A 21445-nucleotide genomic window follows, 5' to 3' on the forward strand; every position below is an offset into this window, starting at 1 on the left:
ACTGCTGCTCCTGATCCAGCGAGGGGTCTGGCCAGGAGGACCAAAAGCCTTCTAACTCGAGTCCCCGGGACAATCCGAGTGATGACTTTCAGAGACGGGGGTCCTAGCCAGGCGAACCTCGCGGTAGAAAAGGCCACCGGCTGTTGGAACGCGATTCGGCAGTAATCTGGACGCAAGACACGCGGCAAGTCGGGGGGTCGGAGATCGCGGACGCTCGCAGGAGACAACCTCCTTCGAGGCGCCGCCAGGACTCCCGTGAGCCCGAGACTCGGTGACCTGAACTGTCCTTTTTTTCTGCATCCGGGGCTGACCCCAGGATGGGGCGGACGTGCGGGAGGCTTCCTGACTCGCGTGTGCGCGCCTACGCAGGTTTGGGGGGCAGAGGAGGGGGGGGGTGATGGGCGTGGCTATCACGCAGCCACCGGAAGCCGTCCTTTCGTTTCCGGTGGGCGCCCGGCCCACAGCACGAGACCCCAGAATGGCGAGCCGGGGTACGGTCTCGAGGCGCTAGGGGGGTCACGCCGGAGACTGAACTCGCAAGGTCCGCGCGCGCCCGGGGCCTCGCGCCTTCCCGGCACCGCCCCCGGGGGCGCGGGAACCCGCACCTGCCTGCCTCCCCGCGACGGCGTGAGGTGTGATGACTTGATAGCCGAGCCCAGGAAGAGGGAATTGGCGTCCACGGAAGCCAGAGCTGGGTGGAGGTAATCGAGAAGCTGATTTTCCTTGGGGGTTTGGTCAGGAGAGCGCCGAGAAATCACGAGCCGTACCCTTAGAGATACCTCACGAGCCGGCGGGGGTGGGGGGAAGGGCGGAAGTTAGCCGGGGCGGGCGGCCTTCTCGATGTCGCTGTGGCTTCTTTGCCGGGCGGCGGGCGGGTCTGAGACCCGGCGATACCTGTTCTCGAGGAGGCCGGTACTCAGGCAGGCACCTACAGTCATATCTAACCTCCGGAAGCAAACTTCTGGACACCGTGTGGAAACAAAACCCAGGGTTGCTGCTGAAGTAGACTCCGGGGGCTGCTGGTGCGTGGAGAGCTTTTGGTACTTTGGACCCAGAAGGTGGAGGTGGGCCATAGGGCGGAAAGGCCTACCAGGGCACCCAGCGAAACTTGCCCGTTTCTGCTGGCTTATGCGCATATTACTGGTGAACTTGAAAGTCGCGCAGTTGTGTCCAACTCTTTGCGAATGCAGTCCGTGGAATTCTCCAGGCCAGAACACTGGGGAAACTGTAGCGTTTCCCGTCTCCAGGGGATCTTCCCAACCCAGGGGTCGAACCTAGGTCTCCCACATTGTGGGCGGGTTCTTTACCACCTGAGCCACAAAGGGGAAGTGCCAAGAATACTGGAGTGGGTGGCCTATCCCTTCTGCAGCAATTCTTCCCGGTCTAGGAATCGAACTGGGGTCTCCTGCGTTGCATTGCAGGCGGATTCTTTACTCAAACTGAACTAGCAGGGAAGCTCCGAGAAAGAGGTCATTTCAGCCTCCAAGACAGTAGTTTGTGCTGACAGAGAAGCGCAGGCAGTGCCCGTGTACCTCTCGAGCCATTTCTTTGAACACCTGTGGCTTCCTTGAAAGAGCCTTGTTGTCGTTTCTCTTGGGCCACCTCTGAGAAAATCAGACTCTCAAGGCCATCGTCAGCCTTGTTTAAAAATCTCTTATGACCCTGAGGAAATATCAAGTCCAGACAAGGGTTACCTTTTCTAGGACCTTTCTTGTTTCCGAAGAACCTTTATCGTCCCTGTTTCTCCGTGTGTGTGTGTGTGTGTGTGTGTGTGTTTTAAGAGTGTGACGTTTGGATATCTTGGAAACAAAGCCAGCTGTCAGTTTTTCTAGTAAAGTGAGCAGAAATTTTCATACACAGGTAGAAAGGGGCTGCTGCTGCTGTTGCTGCTGCTGCTGCTTCTAAGTCTCTTCAGTCGTGTCCGACTCTGTGGGACCCCATGGACGGCAGCCCACCAGGCTCCCCCCTCCCTGGGATTCTCCAGGCAAGAGTACTGGAGTGGGGTGCCATTGCCTTCTGTGAACAAGGGGCACAGTGACATTCATATGTGTTCCCAGGAGGTGCCAAAGAAGCAGTGTTAATGCCATCTAATAGCTTAGAGGGGGAAACTTGCTGAAAGGAATAAGGTTACTTTTTCTCTATTTTTTTCTGATCTGGGTGTCTCAGTTTCACTTCAAGTATTAATATGATGGAAAAAAGAATCTAGATGTTCTATGAAGCAAAGGAATCATTCTGCATAAGAAGGTGAAGGGACAGAGCAGTTGTCCCTCATCTCACTGAGGATAAGAAACTGGAATGATCTCTTAAAATGTAGAGAAAGTCAAATACCCCCGTTTTTAAAGGTGGGGCAGGAAGTGCACAGATTAAGTATTGGATAACATCAAAGCTCCTTTTAGCAAATATGTGTAAGTTTTTTATTTCTCAACCTTAAAGAAAAAGTGATGAACTAGCATTTGTCTTTCCAGAGTTGTATATTTGTTTCAAAGTTGGGTAACAGAGCAAAGGTTGAAAACATGTCCTGAGTCTTGAGTCTTCTCGAGTGGCAGTTAATTTTAAAGAGGAGGCAGAACAGTTACTTTCTGTTCCTCCTTTTCTGATAACTTTCTGTTCTTCTTCTCTGATAAGTAAGTAAATGTGCGTCATGTGGCTTTCTTCTTGACGTGTACTTTTTTTTTCCTCCCCTCTCTCAGTGCCCTTGGGGAGAAGATCCACTCATTGGTTTTGTACCAAAGCTGACAAGGCCTCAGTTATCAGGTGGCCCAGGAGGATGTCACAAATAGAAGAAAAGCTGTTCCCAGAGCAAATAATGATGAGCCCTGTGAAGGCGCCTGCATGCTTGTACCCACACGTGGAGGTTTTACAGGGGACTAAGAGGTCTGTGAAAGAGAGTTCCAATAAGAGTAAGAAATCCAGCCCACAGATGGGCAGTCTTCATCCTGAGAGTGCTCGCCAGCACTTCCGGAGCTTCTGTTATCATGACACGCCTGGACCGTTTGAGGCTGTCAGCCAACTGCAGGAATTATGCTCTCAGTGGCTGAGGCCAGAGATCCACTCAAAAGAGCAAATCTTGGAGTTGCTGGTGCTGGAGCAGTTCCTGGACGTTCTGCCCAGTCATATCCAGAACTGGGTGCAGAAGTATCAGCCACAGAACGTCAAAGAGGCTGTGGCCCTGGTAGACCGCTTTCAGAGAGAATCTGGTGGAATAAGCAATGAGGTGAGCAGAAAGATTCTTACATGTACACTGTGAAAGAGGGTGAAAGTGGGGTCAATAATTGGAGAATGAGATGGATTAAGTCACTCTTCTGTTGTTCCTTTAGAATAACTAAGTGCAATCTGAAATCACAGGCTTGCAGTGACAGCTTCCAGGTTGGGGAGTTCCTGAGAGTCTTTTCCTGGCCTTAGAAAAAGAAATGCACTTTGCCCTCTTTAGGGCCAGGGTGAATTGAAGGTGGTGGGCCTGGCCTAGCATGGCCAAGGAGACAGGACTTAGCAGCCAAGAAATAAAAGGCAAGAAAATGCTAGGAAGGGAGAAAAAACCCTCCAAATGCAGGGTTTTAAAGGTCAAAGGCAGGAGAGGGTAGCAGCCAAAGTATAAATCAAACCTTTCTGGGGAGACTGCAAAGAAAGAGAAGAAATGGAAAGAGAAAAGGGGAACAAGGATCAGAAAGAAGATATAAGCTAACAGTAAAATGGAGAAAATCAGAATGCTGAGGAGTGGTGCTCTCTGGGCTGGGAACACACATCTCAGGGCCAGGAGAAAAGCGTCTCCGTGGCCTGCCTTCATGCTTTGCCTTGGCTTTGCTGGTGAGTGGGTAACCAGGTCTGCCCTGGGGAGATGGCAGCATACTTCTCCTTGAGAGCCCCGCCTTGAGGAGCACAAGTGTCTTATACACCTGAAGTGTATGGCGGAAAGTTGAATCCAGCTCTTCCCCCATTTTTTCCTCCGCTGCATCCCCTTTCTCCATGAAATTGTTCCCTGGACGTGGGAGGATTGGAAAATCCAATCGACAGAAAACTCTCTTTTATTCATTTTCTTATTCTTTAGAGGAAACTAGAAAATAAAAGTCCACTAAATCAAGGATCCAAGTCTAGAAAGCAAGAGATTGGAGGCAGTGAGAGAACAGGCAGCCTACCCCTACCCTGCTCTTGGCCTGAGCTGTGACTGTCCAAGGAGGTGTGGAGGCAAGCAAGTTATAGCTTCTCTCATTTTAATCTGATTTTCCCAGATCATGTGTACAGTTCCTTGTGAGAAAATCATGGCGCAATATCTCTTCATTTTTAAAAATTTCCTTACACACTCCCCATACCTGAACTCTACTCTTGTTTGTTCTTCCATCACCACCCCAAAACCAAAAGCTCTTTTCTAATGAGGATGGGGGTTATTTTTATGTCAGAACCCACCAACTGGGAAATGACACAGCGCTCTTGGGAGGAACAGCAGTGGCCCCAGGCTTTAAGTGGAAGCCAGTAGAGCCCCAACAAATGGGTGTGTTCCAGGAAGAAAGTTCGAATATATACCAGGTACTGCAGGAGCCGCGCTGGAATACTCACAAAGAAAGCCAGCCTGTGGATGAAGGAGGTGAGGAGTTTCATCATCATTATCTTCTCCTGGGAGCTGTGATAGTAATTGGTTCAGGGAGCATTGCATGGGAATTTTCCAGGTGCCCAGTCATGCTTTCAGTTAGGATGACTGTCTAGTGGGAGTACAGTAGGTCTGTGGTGGGTGAAGGTGAAGGCCATTCTGGGGTACAGAAGCATCCAAACCACAGAACCCTGGTATTCACAATGTGGACCTTTCTCTATAGAAATTTGAGAGGGGAGAAGAAGGTAGAGCAGGGACAAGGTGGGGGTGGGTGGGGTCATCTCACCATTAGAAGTTAGAGGAGAAATTGGGATCAGAAGTGGGCTGTCAGTGGCAGAATGGGAAGAGAATTGTACACCAGGAAAAAAGTGATAAAAGAAATCTCCCATGTTTCCCACCAAGGTTTTAATTTTCAAACACCTCTAATGCTTGCCTAGCTCAGTGAACATTTTCTTTAATGAGAGGAAAAGCAGTGGATTTCCTTTCATTTAATGAAAACTGGGAACCAGTTCTATGGAGTGGTGGCTTTTTGGTTCTAATTTATGAGAAGGCCACTTGTGGTGCACATGTGTGAGCTCGCGTGTGCACACACACACGTGAAGGTGAGCTGTCTTTACTGAGGGAGTCCTAAACTGTAGAAGTTGGTTTGGGGTATTCATAAACAGAAAATATATTTTTTTTTCTGGCTCCTTCCCCACAGCTGTGCCTGCTGAAGAGAGTCCAACCTTTTCTGAGGAGAAAAGCACCCCAAGCTGCAAGTTGGCATCTAAGCTCACCTTGCCTAAGTCCCAGGTGAGCTGTACTTTACAAGCATTTTCAGGCAGCCTGAATGTGGCCTTGTCTGCTTTTCTCTGCTGCCCATGATCCTGCCTTACACAGCAGATGCTCTGAGGCACATTAGCCCAGGGTGTTCCCTAGGCAACTAGGATTGGCGCTGTGGGATTGGGCACCTCCCAAGCCGTGTACTGATCTCTTGGGCACCTTTCCTGTCATCTCACTCCTTTTCCCTTGAATCTTCTCTTAACTTTTTTGGTAACTGGCCTCCCATGTAATTCAGAAATGAGTGATAGGACGGCTTCTGTTGTAGCGAGTACTGAACTACAACTTACTCTCTTCTCTAGAGTCCATTGACATTTGAAGATGTGGCCTTGTATTTTTCTGAGGATGAATGGAAAATAATGACCCCTGATCAGAAAACCCTCTACTTTGATGTAATGGAAGAACTCTATGAGGATGTCACCTTTCTAGGTAAAGAGTCTTCCTTTCCTTTGTACAGCAATTGAGCAATCTGTTACATCCTCATTTCATGGAAAATGCACACCTGTGAGAGTGTCCCAGTGTCCCAGCAGTGGGTTGGTTCTCAGCTTGATGGTGTGAGGGGAGAGGTAAGGCAGATCCAGATCACCTGAAGAGCTTTTTACAAATACACCTCTTTCTCCTAAGTAGACTGCTTGATCTATCATACTCTTGCCCTACCCTGCAAGCCCACTCTTGCCAGATCTTTTCCATGTCCGTAGAAAGCACAGTTTACCCAGTTGTTCAGGCCCCAAAACTCTCAGTTATCCTTTTTTCCAGTCCTTTTGTTATCCCCTACCCCCCAGCCAATCAGGGAGCAAGTACTCTTAACTCTGTCTTCAAAAGAGCTCCTGAATACAACCATGTCTCAACCTCTTCTGCTCTTACCATCCTGGTCTCCGCCGCCTCATCTCTAACCAGGTCTGCTGGAATACCACAGGACTCCTGTCCCACGACGTTTCCATGTGTCCTTAGGGTTAGTTCCTAGCTTCCTCATTGCACATCCAGCCACAGCCACGGTAGAATATAAAGAAGATACTGAGTTTAAGATTCCGCCCATTTAAATGTTTGGAGTAAATAAAAGTATAGAGAGTTATTCGCTTTTTCTGAAAATAGTCTGGAATTTAGATGGCAGTCCATGACCTCCAAGTTTTATTCTCAGAGCGTTATCATTGCACCCTAAACCCAAAGTGATCTGTTTAGCACAAGGGCAAGAACCATAGACCCAACGTCCCTAAGAGTTCCAGGACATTCTTGGAGAGTCTCTTTGAGGTAAATGTACATATAGGAAGAGGAGAAAATTCCTTAATAGGAGCCTTTATAAAGGCTTAACAATTTTAAGATTTTGTTCGTCTATATTTTTAAAAATTAACCTCTTTATTGACTGACTTGTAGATTCACATGCATATTTAAAATGTAACACAAAGAACCCGTATACACTTTACCCATTTTCCTCAGTGATAACTTTTGCAAACGTACATGATGTCACAACCAGGATAATAAAGTGGGTACAGTCCACTGACCTTTATTCATATTTTCATTTTTCTTGTATTCATTGGTGGGTGTGTATGTATTTAGTTATATAAGATTTGATCACGTGGAGGTTTGTATATTCACCACCCCAATGCAGATCCATTACCACAAGGATCCTTCCTGTTGCCCTTTTATCAATACAACAACACACCCTTCCCTCCCACACCCTACCTCGTCACCAACCTGTGCCAACCACTGATCTGCTTACAGTTTTTAAAAATTTTGTCCTTTCAAAAATACAGCTTTGGGAGATTAACTTTTCTCCTTCACAATAATTCCCTGGAAATTCATCTAAGTTATTGTGTGTATCAGTAATTCATTCATTTTTACTGCTGAGAAGTGTTCTGTAATATTGATAAACCATCGAAAGATATTTTTGCTGTCTTCAGTCTGGGGCTATTGTGAATAAAGCTGCCATGAACATTCCTGTACAGAATTTTGTGTAGAGATGGTAAGTTTTCGTTTCTCTGGGATAGAGAGTGAAAGAGTGAAATTGCCGTTTCATATAGTAATTAGATGTTGAATGCTAAACTGGTTTTCAGAGTGGCTGCATCATTTGACCTTCCTAGCCAGCAATGGATGTGATCGTTTCTCCACATTCTTGCCATTGTTTAATAGTATTACCATTTAAAATTTTTTTTTGGCTTTCTGTTAAGTATGTAATGTTATCTCATTGTGGCTTGGACTTGCATTTCGCTAATAGCTGATGATGATGTAGTTTTTCATGTGCTTATTTGCCATCTTTATATTATCTTCAGTGAAATGGCCTTTGCCATGGTTTTCATTTGGTTGTTTTTTAACTGTTGAATTTTGAGAGTTCTTGTATAGATTGTAGTGCTTTCTAGCGTATATGGTTTGCAAGTAGTTTCCCCAAGTCTGTATATTTTTCTTTTTATCCTCTTCCCATGGGTTTCCACAGAGTAAGTTTTTTATTTTGATGCCCAGTTTTTCACTTTTCTTTTTACCGATTGTATTTTTGCTATCAGGGCTAGCCATAGATCCCTAAAATTTTCTGTGTTTTTCCTAAAAGTTTTTTAAGTTTGCATTTAAGTCTGTGATTCATATTGAGCAGATTCTACATAAGATATGAAATTTAGTTTGAAGCTCGTTTGTTTTTTTGCCTGTGTAGGTCCAGTTGCTTCAGCCTTGTTTATTGAAAAGGCTGGCCTTCCTCCATTGAATTGGTTTTGCACTTTGGTCAAAATCAGTTGGGCATACTTGTGTATCTGTTTTGTTCCATCGAGTTATGTGTGAGTCTTTCTTCCCACTTTATTTTGTCAAGATCAATTTTATTTTAAGCTATGCTAGGGCCTGTCCCTTTCCATGTAAAGTTTAGAATACGCTTATCTATAAGAAACTTTTTTGGAATTTTGCTAGAAATGACATTAAACTATATGTGAATTTGAGGAGGAATGATCTCTTTACTGTGTTGATTTTTCCAAAGAATGAACACAGTATGTTTTTCAGGTATTCTTTGATTTCTTTCATCATTTAAAAAATGTTATCTACTTATCTATTTTGGCTACACTGGGTCTTTACTGTGGTGTGCAGGCTTCCCTAGTTAGAGCTCGAGGGCTCTCTTTAGTTGCAGGGTGCTAGCTTCATTGCCCTGGGGCATGTGAGATTTTAGTTCCCCAACCAGGGATCAGACCTGAGTCCCCTGCATTGGAAGGTGGATTCTTAACCACTGGACCACCAGGGAAGACCCATCACCAACTTTTTGATAGAGAAAAAAATTTATTTTATCTGTGTTTTTGTTGGAGTATAGTTGTTCATCTACTTTTTATAATTTTCAGTGTGCAGATCCTCCACATGTTTCCCAAGTATATGCAGGAGCTTTTAATTTTCATTGGCATAACTGTAAATGGTATTATTTAAAATTTTTGTTAAAATAAATGTTCAGTGTTTTATATAGGTCTGCCTGTAATTTTATGTTTTCTTCTTTTATCCTGTGACCCTACTGAACTTGCTTATGAGTTCTAAGAAGGTTTTTTTTGGTAAATTTCTTGGGGTTTTTATACATAGTCACATGATCTACAGTGCTTTTTATTTCTTTATTTATTTGTTGCCTTGTTGCAGTAGGTCCACCTTCTGGTACAATGTTGAATACGAATGGTGAGAGCAAACATCCTTGCCTTCTTCTCAATTTTATCATGGAAACGTTATGTCTTTCACTTTTACATGTGATGTTCGTGCAGGGTTTTTATTGATACTTTATCAGGTTGATAATAATTCCTAACTTTCCTAGGGTTTTATTTATTTATTTTTGGCTGTGCTGGGTCTTCATTGCAGCACTCGGGATCTCTTTAGTTGAAGTGTGTGAACTCTTAGTTGTGACATACAAATTCTTCGTTGCATCCTTTCGGTATCTAGTTCCCTGACCAGGAATTGAACCTGGGCCGCTTGTATTGGGAATGTGGAGTCTTAGCCACTGGTCCACCAGGGAAGTCTCTCTTGAGTTTTTTTATCGTTAATGGATGTAGGGTTTGTCAAATACTTTTCTGTGTCAGTCAATGGGATTATGATCTTTCAAAGCTTGTTGATATATGGTGGGTTATGTTGGTTGATTTCAAATATGGAAATCCTACTTGATCACAGTATATAATGCTTACATACTGTTACATTCAGCTTGCCAATATTTTGTTGAGGATTTTCGTGTTGAAGTTCATGGGAGATGTTAGTCTGTAGTTTTCCTTCTGAGTACTGTCTTTGTGTGATTTTGTTATCAGGGTAATTACTGGCCTTATGAAATGATTTGGGTAACAGTTCTTCTTTTCTGGAAGAGATGATATAAAAGTGGTGTTAATTGTATAGATACTTTGTAGAATGCTCCAGTAACACTATATGAATCTGGAGATGTCTGTTTTGGCAGCTTTTTAATTATGAGTTCAAGTTTTAATTTTCAGAGTGCTGTTCAGATTATCTATTTCACACTGGTTGAATTCTGGTAGTTTGTAGATTTTGAGAAATTTACCCATTTCCCCCTAACTTTTAACATTTGTGAACATAAGTTGCTGATAGTATTCCCTTATTATCTCTTTAATTGCTGCAGAACGTGTAGTGATAGACCCAGTTCCTTCCTGATATGGATGGTTTGCATCTTCTTTCATTTTTGCCTAAGTTAATACAGGTTTATCAGTTCTATTAAATTTTTGAGGAGCAAGTTTTTTGTTTAATTTCTGCTGTGATCTTTATTATTCCTTTAATTTTTATTTTCCTTTTTTTCTAGATTCTTGAGGTAGAAACATAGATTATTTATTTGAGAGTTTTCCTCTTTTCTATTGTGTGCCTTTAGGGCTATACATTTTCCTCTGAGCATTCCTACAGCTGCATTCCACATATTTTGATTATATTATATAATTTCATTTTCATTTAAGTATGTATTTTTAAATTTCCCTTGAGACTTTCTCTTTGAATCATGGATTATTAAGAAGTATATTTCCATTTGTCCCCATATATTTAAAATTTTTCTGTTGCCTTTCTGGTTTTGATTACCAATCTGATTCTATTTTTGTCAGATTGCTTTTCCTCACTCTAGTTGTGGGTTTTTTTTTTTTTTTTTTTTGGTTCTAGGTGTGCTGTGTGATTTGTTTTTTTGTATCCTGATCATTTTGTCTATTATGTTAGGAGAGTCTGAGTCCTATTTAAATATTTTAATGGGCAGTCACTCTGTTTTAGTTTAGCATGTAAGTTCTTTTCTACTTTGTGGAATATGTGTCTAGTGACAGCTTAATTTTCAGAGCCTTTATGGTATTATTTTGGTCTCCTCGATTTATGTGGTACTGCTGGGATTCCCATGTGCTCCTGCTCATGCTGCCAGAGAGTGAGGAATGAGGAAGATCTTTACTTAGGCTGGAGTGTCTCTCAGTGGGAACCTCTGACCCATAGGGATGAAGAGGCTTCCTGGGGCCGGCTGCTAGTGGCTGGTTAGCTAGGTCCATCTTGCTAGTTCTGCATGACAAATCTGATGTCTCCGATTGGAGTTCTGATGTTGTCAGACGGTTTCCCGTTTCCGACTGTGGATGGAGTGAGCCTATTCAGGTAGCCTTCTGTTGCTCAGGTGAGATTTGGAAAACACGAGATCTGGGTTGCCTACATTTTGGGATGTGGGGATGTAAGATACCTACTGTGTTACTCTTCTAGTTCTGGAGTCCCAAACCATTTTGCCTTCCTCTTACCACTTTATAGAATTCTCTGTTCATTGTATCTTGCATTCTTAAATGGATATGTAGTTGTGCCCAGAAAGGAAGACCAGGGAAAAATGGGTCTGTGCCATTTTGTCCAGATTAGACCCAAAATCCCTTGTTCCTGTATTTTTAAAAAGCTGTCAGCATTGATTTTTCTTCCATGCTGACAGTTTTCTTGTTCCGGGAAACAGATGGCTGATTCTTCTGTTTATTCCAACAGGGTTAAAGCTCAAAAATGACACTGGAAATGACCCACCTGTATCTCTTCCTACATTAGAGATACAACCATCAGGATGCGAAGTATTAGGAAAGGCCGCAATGAAAGATGCTGAGACAACAGTGGGCAATGAAAATCACGGTGATACATGCAGGGTACGGAAACGACCTCGCAGTCCCGAAGCCCCAGCTCTCGCCAGCCACTTCGTGCCTGGTGACGAACTGCACTGAAACTCTCAAAACGGGCCCTTTCCATGAAACTCAAGGAAATTATCTGAGAGTAGCCAACCTGTTGTTTCACTTTAGACGAAGGAGGGAGCAGAAGGAGGAAATTCTTCATTAGAAACATGAATGATTGACCCTGACCGAAAAGGTAGGAGGCCAGAGGTTGGACTTGCGGGCTGGAGGGAGGCTGTTGCCATGGCATCTACATATCCAGCCCCTAGGTGGCTTGGGGGAGGAAGGGACCCGTGGAAGCCAACCTGGAAAGCTGCCGAGCAAGGCAGGGTGCACGCAGGCCCTCTGGACAACCTTGTCATATTTACAACCTGGGGACGAGAGGCGACTTCTGGGCATCTCCGAGGGTCAGCCCATCACCTCGGCCCATGGCCCTGGTAATGTCACCTGAACACCGGGAAATGGAGGGAAATGGCCCTGGAGAGGCCCTGAGAAAGCCCTAGAAGAGAGCGGATGCTGGCCCGCTTGTCCTCCACCCCTCGAGAGGCAGCCTGGATGGATGGTTGTGTTCTTGGCCCAAGCCCAGGTCTGTCTCTTTCTCAGCCCTTCACAAGACTTCCTCCTGGCGGGTCTCTGGGACTGCTCTCTGCCTGCTCCTGCTGTCTCTCTTGCTCCTCTCCACCCTCCAAAGCTTTGCATCAGGGGACAGGGAAGAGTGGGAAAGATGTGTTCCTCCCAGCCCTGCCCCATCTCAGCCACGCTCCCTCCACCTCCTATCAGTGCCCTCCTGGTGCCACAGAATGCACTGCTCCAGTCCTGGACAGCCTCCAGCAGCCCCTGTGTCCCAAAGGGATTTAGGAAAGTGGGGGTCTCCTTGAGTGGAGGGCAGCTGTCAGGCTGGGATGGGAGAGCAGATGGAGAAGAGGCTTGTAGGGTAGGCAACAACTGGGGAGACGGGGACATCTCTGGGTGAAGTGGCAACTCTTAAGTCCCCATGTTTTTCTTGCAGGAACTGGTTTTATAGAAAGTGAACTGCCCCTTCCGTGGTTTTGTCCAGAGAGTCAAATCCCTGCCTGGGGCACCCCTGACCCTAGAGTTGCCTGGGGAGCACCCAAGAGAAGGGCCTGACCCCTCGAGGAGAGGCAGGGCCTTCCAGCTGGAGAGCTCGAGGGGAGAGGTGGCCTGGTGATCCAGTACTGGCATGAGGGAGGAAGGATGGAGCTAGAGACACTCTGGTGGAGCAGGTTCTCCCCCCTGCTGAGCTCTGGGAAGGGAGACATTTGCCCTTGTCACATAGATCAGAAGTGGGGGAGCTGAACCTGCCTCTGGGTCTGCACTGCCTACCTGCCCCCCAGTCTCTGGGAGACCTGGCACAGTAGGATGAGGGAGGGGAGCACAGGCTCCCAAGAGATCTAGAGAGAGAGGGAGGCCCGTGGCATGGAAGGTGAGAGCAAGTCACAGGCAAGAACTGGGGGACAGTCTGAGCTGATACGGTCACAGGAGAGATGAGTCTCAGAACCCCCTTTGGGAGCAAGGTCCTTACACACAAACCTCCCCACCCCAACCCAAGCCCCATGCAAGGCTTAACCAGGGGTTCCTTGGTGTCGAGTGGCACAGGTCTCTCAGTTTGGGTGGGGGTGTTGGCTGGCTCCTGGGGCCGAGTGTAATAGGAGGGAAGGGATACAAGTGGGTGGGGTGGAGCTGAGACCCACGCATGACCCCATGTCTCTGTCTCCAGGCTGCCCCTCCTGCTAGGATCACACAGGAGCATCTGCTCTGGATGGGCCTGCAGCGGTCCTGGCTGTGCTGCTGACTGGTGCACCAGAAGCGGCACTGAGGGGAGCCGGGAGAGGCCCTGGCCCTCACCCCCATCCCATATCCACATCTGCCCCCTCACTGATTGCTTGCGGTCCTGGTCCTCAGTTCCTGGGACTAAGAACCACAGCAGCCTGGTTGCCCCTGGGACACAGGGGCTGAGCCTCACACCATGTGCCCTTCTCAGCCACCCAGGGCCCGGCTGAAGAGTTCTGCCTGCCTCACCCCAAGGCCTGAGGCTGCACCCAGGCTACCACATGCGCCCCGCAGATTCCCACAGACGGAAGGGCGCTGATGGCTTCCTCCCTTGTGCCAAGTTGCCTGGAAAGCCCTGGTCCTGGTGGCCCCTCCTCCACCCCAACTGTGTCCCTCCAGGACCACTTCTGGGAGACTGCCAGCCTTTAGATTGCATCCCTGGAGTTCTGAGAGACTGTGACATGGGCTGCAGGGGAGGAGAGGAGCGGAGGACCAGGGGCCTCCTTGGGGCTGATGTGTAAATGTGCCCTTTTCAAGTTTGGATCTCACCCTCTGGGTGACTGGATCCCCAGCCGCAGCCTCTTCCTGGGCCAGCCTGAGAGGACCTGGGGAGGGCACTAGGGAGAGTCTTTACTTAATATGTGCGTGCCTGTGTGTGAATGTGTGTGTGAGTGCGCATGTTGAGTGCATGTGTGAGTGTGGGGATGTGTGTGTGAATTTGCATGTTCATGCATGAGGGCTTGAGTGTGTGAGCGTGGGGATGTGTGTGTGGGTGTATGTGGATGAGTGTATGGGTATGAGTGCAGATGAGTTCACGGATGTGTGTGTGTGTGAAGGTATGGGTGTGCAGGTATGAATATACATGTCAGTGTGCATGTGTGAATGCGTGTGTGTGAGTGTTTATGCACACATGAGTGGCTGTGGGTTGCAGAAGGTGCTGAGCTGTTCAGTGGGTGTGCTCTGGGGGACGGGCATCCTGTCCTCCCCGGGCTCCCAGCTCTGTTGGAGCTGCCTGGGCCCTGGGAGGCCGCTTCCTAAAGTGGAGAAAGTATGTTAGAGATTCAGGGGCCCCAGGCTCAGAGACCCATCATCACCTGCAGAGAATCCCCCCTCCCCATGGGGCTCTGGCTGGGGCTGTCCGCCCCCAAAGGTATTGGCTGTGGGAGGGGCGGGGACACGTCCTCAGCACGTGCTCCTGCCACTATTTTTCTTACTATTTTGATCTTGAGTAGTTTGCTGCTGCTGCTGCTCTCCCACCTCTTCCTCATCTCCTCACTAGGCCTCTGCTGCTCTCCTCTCTGTGTACTTTATTTATTTGCAATCTCTTTTTCAGGCAGTGGAGGTTCTACGCCATCACCGACTTGAATAAGACAGCTTTCCCTTTTCTGTGTGTGATGAACTCTCCACCAGTCAGCGCAGTCTGGTCAGAGAAATGTTCTTGTTTTCAGTGTTGACAAATCTTGTGTCTATCTAAGTTAATAAAAATTATTTGAGTTCAATAAAAAAAATACACAGAGGCCTCTTGTTTCTGGTGTGGTGCCCCCTTGGAGGAGAGGGTCTGTTGGTGAGCTCACCCTACTCTGGTGGCCAGAAGCTGGGGTAGGGGAGCATCCTGAGGGCTATAATTGGGTGGGGTCATGGCAGGAAACCAGTGAATGTTATACTTCATATTAATAGAAAAAAGGGGTAATACATAATCATTCCAAAAGATTTAATGATTTGTGAAATTCAATACCCATTCATGATGTTAAAATCTTTTAAGAACATTGAAATTGTTAGGAACTCATTCTTCTGGCAAATAGTCTATAAAAAACCTCAGTGCACATAATATTTAATGGTGAAAGAATGTACCTAATATTGGGAACAATGCATGGTGTCTACTCTTGCCATTTCCATTCATCATTGTAGTGGAAGCTTGAGCAAATGGAATAAGCCCCCTACCCTGACAAATCCATCTGAATTGGAAAGGAATAAATAAAGCTTTGTTTATTCACAGATCATCCTGTATGGAGAAAATAACAAGTAAAGCACAGACACAAAAAAGCCACTAGACCCATAAACAAATTTAGCAAGGCCAACAGGACACAATATCAACATCAAAATATCGCTTATACTTGTACATACTAGCACCAAAAATCCCAAAAGTGAAATTAAGAAAGCAACTGGATACACAATAGCCTTCAAAAGAATAAAACATTAGGGATAAATCCCATAAAAAATGAATAAGACCTGCAAACTAAAAATTACTTAAAACATTGTAAGACATAGCTGAGAAAATTTATTTTTTTTTTATTTTGTTTAAAATTTTATTTTATTTTTAAACTTTACATAATTGTATTGGTTTTGCCAAATATCAAAATGAATCCCCCACAGGTATACATGTGTTCCCTATCCTGAACCCTCCTCCCTCCTCCCTCCCCATACCATCCCTCTGGGTCATCCCAGTGCACTAGCCCCAAGCATCCAGTATCGTGCATCGAACCTGGACTGGCATCTCGTTTCATACATGATATTTTACATGTTTCAACGCCGTTCTCCCAGATCTTCCCACCCTCTCCCTCTCCCACAGAGTCCATAAGACTGTTCTATACATCAGTGTCTCTTTTGCTGTCTCGTACACAGGGTTATTGTTACCCTCTTTCTAAATTCCATATATATGCGTTAGTATACTGTATTGGTGTTTTTCCTTCTGGCTTACTTCACTCTGTATAATAGGCTCCAGTTTCATCCACCTCATTAGAACTGATTCAAATGTATTCTTTTTAATGGCTGAGTAATACTCCATTGTGTATATGTACCACTGCTTTCTTATCCATTCATCTGCTGATGGACATCTAGGTTGCTTCCATGTCCTGGCTGTTATAAACAGTGCTGCGATGAACATTGGGGTACACTTGTCTCTTTCCCTTCTGGTTTCCTCAGTGTGTATGCCCAGCAGTGGGATTGCTGGATCATAGGGCAGTTCTATTTCCAGTTTTTTAAGGAATCTCCACACTGTTGTCCATAGTGGCTGTACTAGTTTGCATTCCCACCAACAGTGTAAGAGGGTTCCCTTTTCTCCACACCCTCTCCAGCATTTATTATTTGTAGACTTTTGGATCGCAGCCATTCTGACTGGTGTGAAATGGTACCTCATAGTGGTTTTGATTTGCATTTCTCTCATAATGAGTGATGTTGAGCATCTTTTCATGTGTTTGTTAGCCATCTGTATGTCTTCTTTGGAGAAATGTCTATTTAGTTCTTTGGCCCATTTTTTGATTGGGTCATTTATTTTTCTGGAGTTGAGCTGTAGGAGTTGCTTGTATATTTTTGAGATTAGTTGTTTGTGAGTTATGGCAACCTTCCCCAAGTTTATCTGTAGATTGAGCCCAATATCTATCAAAATCTCAGCTGAATTTCCTGTAGAAATTGACAAGGTGATCTTAAAATATATGCGGAATATACATTTATATCACCTTAAATAGCCAAAACATTTTGAAAAAGGAGAACAGTTGAAGGATTTATCATACCTATTCCAGAAGTCATAAAGCCACAGTAATCAAAACAGTATGCATTTTGTACAAAGATAGTCACGTAGATCAGTGGAACAGATTGAGAAAGTATGAACAAATCCTTAAATTTATGATGAGATGGGTCTTCTATTATGGCAAAATACACAACAAATGTTGCCATTATAACCATTTTAAAGTATCAAATTCAGTAGCATGAAGTACATCCCCAATATGTAACCATCACCATTATCTAATTCTAGAATATTTCCATCACCACAGATGAGAACACCATGTGCATTGTCAGTCTTCATTACCTCCCTACCCTACTCCTTGGCAAATACAAACAGGCTTTCTGTCTCTATGTATATACTTTTTATGGGTATTTCATACAAATGGAATCATATGATATGTAACCTTTTATACCTGGCTTCTTAGTGTAATATTTTGTAGTTCATTCACATTATGTGTAGTTCATTCACATTATTGTATGTTTCTTTTAATGGGAGAATAATATTCCATTTTATGGATATATGACATTTTATTTATCCAGTCATATGTTTGTGGACATTTGTGTTGTTTCTACCTTTTTGCCATTTTGAATAGGGTTACTATGGACATTCAAATACAGGTTTTGTTTGAACACCTGATTGCAATTTTGGGGGTCCACAACTAGGAGTAGAATTGCTGGATAACATGTTAATTCTATGTTTAACTAATGGAAGAACTCACCAAACTGTTTTACATAGAGGCTGCACCATTTACAGTCCCACTTAGTAATGTATGATGATTCCACACTCTCCAACAGTTGTTATTTTTCGTTTCTAATTTACGGTTATCCTAGTATGTGTGATGCAATTTTCATGTGAATTTCCCTAAGGCTAATGATGTGAAATTGGACTTCCTGGTGGCTCAGACAGTAAAGAATCTGCCTGCAGTGCAGGAGACCAGGGTTTGATCCCTAGGTTGGGAAGATCCCCTGGAGAAAGTAATGGCTACCCACTCCGGTATTCTTGCCTGGAGAATTTCATGGACAGAGGAGCCTGGTGGGCTACAGTCCCTGGAATTGCAAAAGAGTTGGACATGACTGAGCAGCTGACACTTTCAACTTTCAATGACATGGAGCATCTGTTCATTTGTTTGGTAGCCATTTACATGTTTTCTTTGCAGAAATATTAGTACTTTGGGATAAATTTGACAAAATTTCTGGAAGACCTGTACACTGAAAATTACAGAAGGAATTAAATACTACAAACATAAATTGATATCTCATGCTCACAGATTTGAACACTCAATATTGCTGGATGGGAGCTCTAGAAAACTGACCTATAAATTCAATGCATTCCCAATGAAGCAACAGTCGGACTTTGAAAATAAATTGACAAAGTGATTCCACCTTTCCATAGAAATACAAAAGGCTAAGGAGAGCCAGAATTTTTGAAAAAGAACAAAGATGCAGGATTTATACTACTTCATTTCAAAACTTGATATAGATCAACAATAATTCAGTGTGATCTTGGTATAAAGATAGATTTACAGATCAATGGATCAGAACAGAGTTCACAATATACTCAAAACTATACGGATGATTGTCTTTTTTTAAATTTATTTTAATTGGAGGCTAATTAAGAGGTGGATGGAACTATTATACGGAGTGAAGTAAGTCAGAAAGACTATTGCCTTCTGACTGAGATGTAAATGCAGTACAACAGAGAAAAATAACATTTTCAGCAAAATACTGGAAACATTGGAAAAGCACATCTTTAAAAACAAAAAAACTCACATAACATACAAAAATTAACTAGATATCATGAGACAAAACCAAAATACATGCCACCTGCAAAGTACTGCAGTACTGAGAAGCACTACTCCCTGGAAGCTTGAGGGCCAAGAGGTTGACGTAAGTGAACTGTGTTGTACAAACAAACTAAGGAAGATTCATAATGATGCACCCAAAGCTACACAACTAGTGGGTGGGAGATGCAAGGTAGCAGCCAGGTTTCCTGACTTTCGGCTTAGGCTTTTCTGCACTATTCTGGTCAGTTGCACCCTGTGGCAGATTCCCTCTGATCCCAGAGGACAAGTTCATGCCTTGTTTCTGGGACAAAGCCCCTGTCACATGTCCTTGCATCTAAATCCATGACTTGTGGGACTTCCCTGGAGGTCCAGTAGTTAAGATTTCAGCCTCGGGGGCTCCCCAGGTGGTTCACTTGTTGAGACTCAGCCTGCCAGTGCATGACACGTGGCTTCGATCCCTGGTCCGGGAAGATTCCACTTTGCACGGAGCAACGAAGCTGGGCTCCACAACTGTGGAAGCCCTGGTGCCCTAGGTCCTGTGCTCTGAAACGAGAAGTCAGGGCAATGAGAAGTCTGAACGCTGCAAAAAAGAGTATCCCTGGCTCACCGCAGCTAGAGAAAGGCCCACCACAGCAACAAAGACCCAGCTGCTGCTGCTAAGTCGCTTCAGTTGTGTCCGACTCTGTGCAACCCCATAGGCAGCCTCCCTGTCCCTGGGATTCTTCAGGCAAGAACACTGGAGTGGGTTGCCATTTCCTTTTCCAATGCATGAAAGTGAAAAGTGAAAGTGAAGTCGCTCAGTCATGTCCGACTCTTAGCGACCCCATGGACTGCAACCCACCAGGCTCCTCTATCCATGGGATTCTCCAGGCAAGAGTATTGGAGTGGGGTGCCATTGCCTTCTCCAAAGACCCAGCACAGCCAAAGTAAATATATAAATAAAAAATTATAAAGAACCTATGAACTGATTATGTGGTTCTGATATCCATGTTAGTGGAGCATCACCATCTGCTGGTTGATTCCTTGAACTATATCAGAAAGCCCTTGGGGTGTTGTGTTGCCAAAGGCTTCACCACAGACACAGTCACTGCTGCACAGCCAGTTTTGATAAGGTCAAGAGAAGAAAGAGAAGATAGCTTTGGGGGCACAGGAAGGGAGTGGGGGTGGTGGTGGATGTCAACGTGAGGCTGTAGAATCTTGTATAACTCGAAAATATATTTGAGCAGCGTCTTCTACTTGTGGATTCCTTGAACTGCATCAGAAAGGTCCAGGGGAGATGTGTTCCTAAGGCCTCAACAACAGGAACAGTCACCTGAGAAGAGTCAGTTTTGATAAGGGCAAGAGGAGAAAGAGAAGTGAGGTCTTGGGGCACAGCATAGGAGTGGGAGGAGCGGATGTCAATGTGAGGCTGTAGAGCCTAGTGTAACTCAATAACCTACCATCTGCTGGTGGATCTCATGAACTACATCAGAAAGCCCTGGGGATGTGTTGGCCACTCATTTTACATCAATCAATGAACACTGACCAAGGGGAACATTGACCACGTGGAAGCAGTCTATCCTCCAGGATAAATCTTTGTTACTGATCAGCTTGATTCAGAGCTGATCAGACGAGCTCCACAGTCTCAGGACCTCAAAAGGCAAGGCACTGGCTGAAGCTTGCAAGGGCGTGGTGACTAAAGTTCTGCCTCTGACCTTCCATCCACACCAGCAGTGAGAGCCCTTAAGCCACTTCTGTAGTATATGCTTGCTTGCTACTCAAAGTGTGGTCTAGGGACCAGCAGCATTAGCATCACCTGGGAATTTCTGACTCTGAGGCCTCCATCACAGGCCTATTGAACCAGGACTTGCACTTTCATAATATGCCTGGTGATTCCATGCACATTAAAGTTTGAGAAGCACTACACCCTGGTAGCTTGAGGACCGAGAGGTTAACATAAGTGAACTGTATTTTAAGTGAGTTTAAGGCAAAACTAATACAATTATGTAAAGTTTAAAAATAAAATAAAATTTAAAGACTCACAATGATGTACAAAAGCCACAGAACTAGGGGTGGGAGATTCAAGGTTAGCAGCCAGTTTGCTTGATTTCCAGCTCAGGCATTTCTTCACGATTTTGGTCAGTTGCACCCTGTTCATGCTTTGTTTCTTGGACCAAGCTCCCGTCATATGTCTGCATCTAAATCTATGACCTGGGGGAACTTCCACAGTGGTCCAGTAGTTAAGACTTCACCTTCCAGGTCTTCCCTTGGGGTCCCAGTGGTTAAGGTTCCACCTGCCAGTGCAGGGGACAGAGGTTCAATTTCTGGTACAGGAAGACCCCACATGCCAAGGGGGAACTAAGCCAGGGCGCCACAACTATTGAAGCCATCACTAGGGCCTCTGCTAGGAAACAAGTCACAGCAATGAGAAGCTCATAAAATTGAACCAAGAGAAGCCCTGGATCGCCGCAACTAGATAAAAGCCCACTGAAGCAAGGATGACCCATCACAGTCAAATAAATACATAAATAAAAAAAGGAACCTATTAACTGATTCTGTGCTTCCGATTTCTATGCTAGTGGAGAAGAGCCATCTGCTGGTGGATTCCTTGAATTACATCAGAAGTCCCTTGGCGTATTGTGTTGCTAAGGTCTTCAGACAGAGACAGTCACCCTCGCACAATTTTGATATGGACAAAAGAAGAAAGAGAAGAGAGGTCTTGAGGCACAGGAAGGGAGTGGGAGTAGATATCACTGTGAAACTGTGGAGCCAAGTAGAACTCGAAGAGCTAGTGAATCAGTGCCTTCTGATGGTGTATTCCTTGAACTACATCTGAGAGCCATGGAGGTGTTGTGTCAACAAGGCTTTCAGCGACAGGGAGAGTCACTCCTGCACAGTCA

At 45.1% G+C, this 21445-nt stretch overlaps 2 protein-coding genes across 2 annotated transcripts in view; one reads left to right on the top strand and one right to left on the bottom strand.

Moving 5' to 3' along the window:
• Positions 1 to 440: 440 nt before the first annotated feature.
• Positions 441 to 14798, top strand: LOC139181369 (zinc finger protein 75D-like). Its single transcript, XM_070784599.1, has 7 exons — positions 441 to 701; positions 2691 to 3214; positions 4357 to 4579; positions 5283 to 5374; positions 5704 to 5830; positions 11318 to 11686; positions 14615 to 14798. Exons 2-6 carry the CDS (start codon positions 2768 to 2770, stop codon positions 11542 to 11544), a joined length of 1116 nt encoding a protein of 371 aa, XP_070640700.1. The 5' UTR covers positions 441 to 701; positions 2691 to 2767; the 3' UTR covers positions 11545 to 11686; positions 14615 to 14798.
• A 398-nt stretch (positions 14799 to 15196) lies between these two features.
• ZNF449 (zinc finger protein 449) overlaps positions 15197 to 21445 on the bottom strand; it is a 40536-nt gene continuing 34287 nt past the window's right edge. Inside the window, exon 4 of the mRNA XM_070783842.1 lies at positions 15197 to 19109. Within this exon, the coding sequence (XP_070639943.1) occupies positions 19096 to 19109 (14 nt within the window). The 3' untranslated portion in view covers positions 15197 to 19095. The remainder of the gene's footprint in view (positions 19110 to 21445) is intronic.

Source organism: Bos indicus, chromosome X (genome assembly GCF_029378745.1).
Source record: "Bos indicus isolate NIAB-ARS_2022 breed Sahiwal x Tharparkar chromosome X, NIAB-ARS_B.indTharparkar_mat_pri_1.0, whole genome shotgun sequence".
NCBI lineage: Eukaryota > Metazoa > Chordata > Mammalia > Artiodactyla > Bovidae > Bos > Bos indicus.

Bases quoted from the DNA above. Each gene is read 5' to 3' on its own strand.
- LOC139181369 (XM_070784599.1), top strand. From the start codon at position 2,768: ATGTCACAAATAGAAGAAAAGCTGTTCCCAGAGCAAATAATGATGAGC. The intron at 5,375-5,703 runs GTGAGCTGTACT...TCTCTTCTCTAG, and splicing joins TCACCTTGCCTAAGTCCCAG to AGTCCATTGACATTTGAAGA. The intron at 5,831-11,317 runs GTAAAGAGTCTT...TTATTCCAACAG, and splicing joins TGAGGATGTCACCTTTCTAG to GGTTAAAGCTCAAAAATGAC.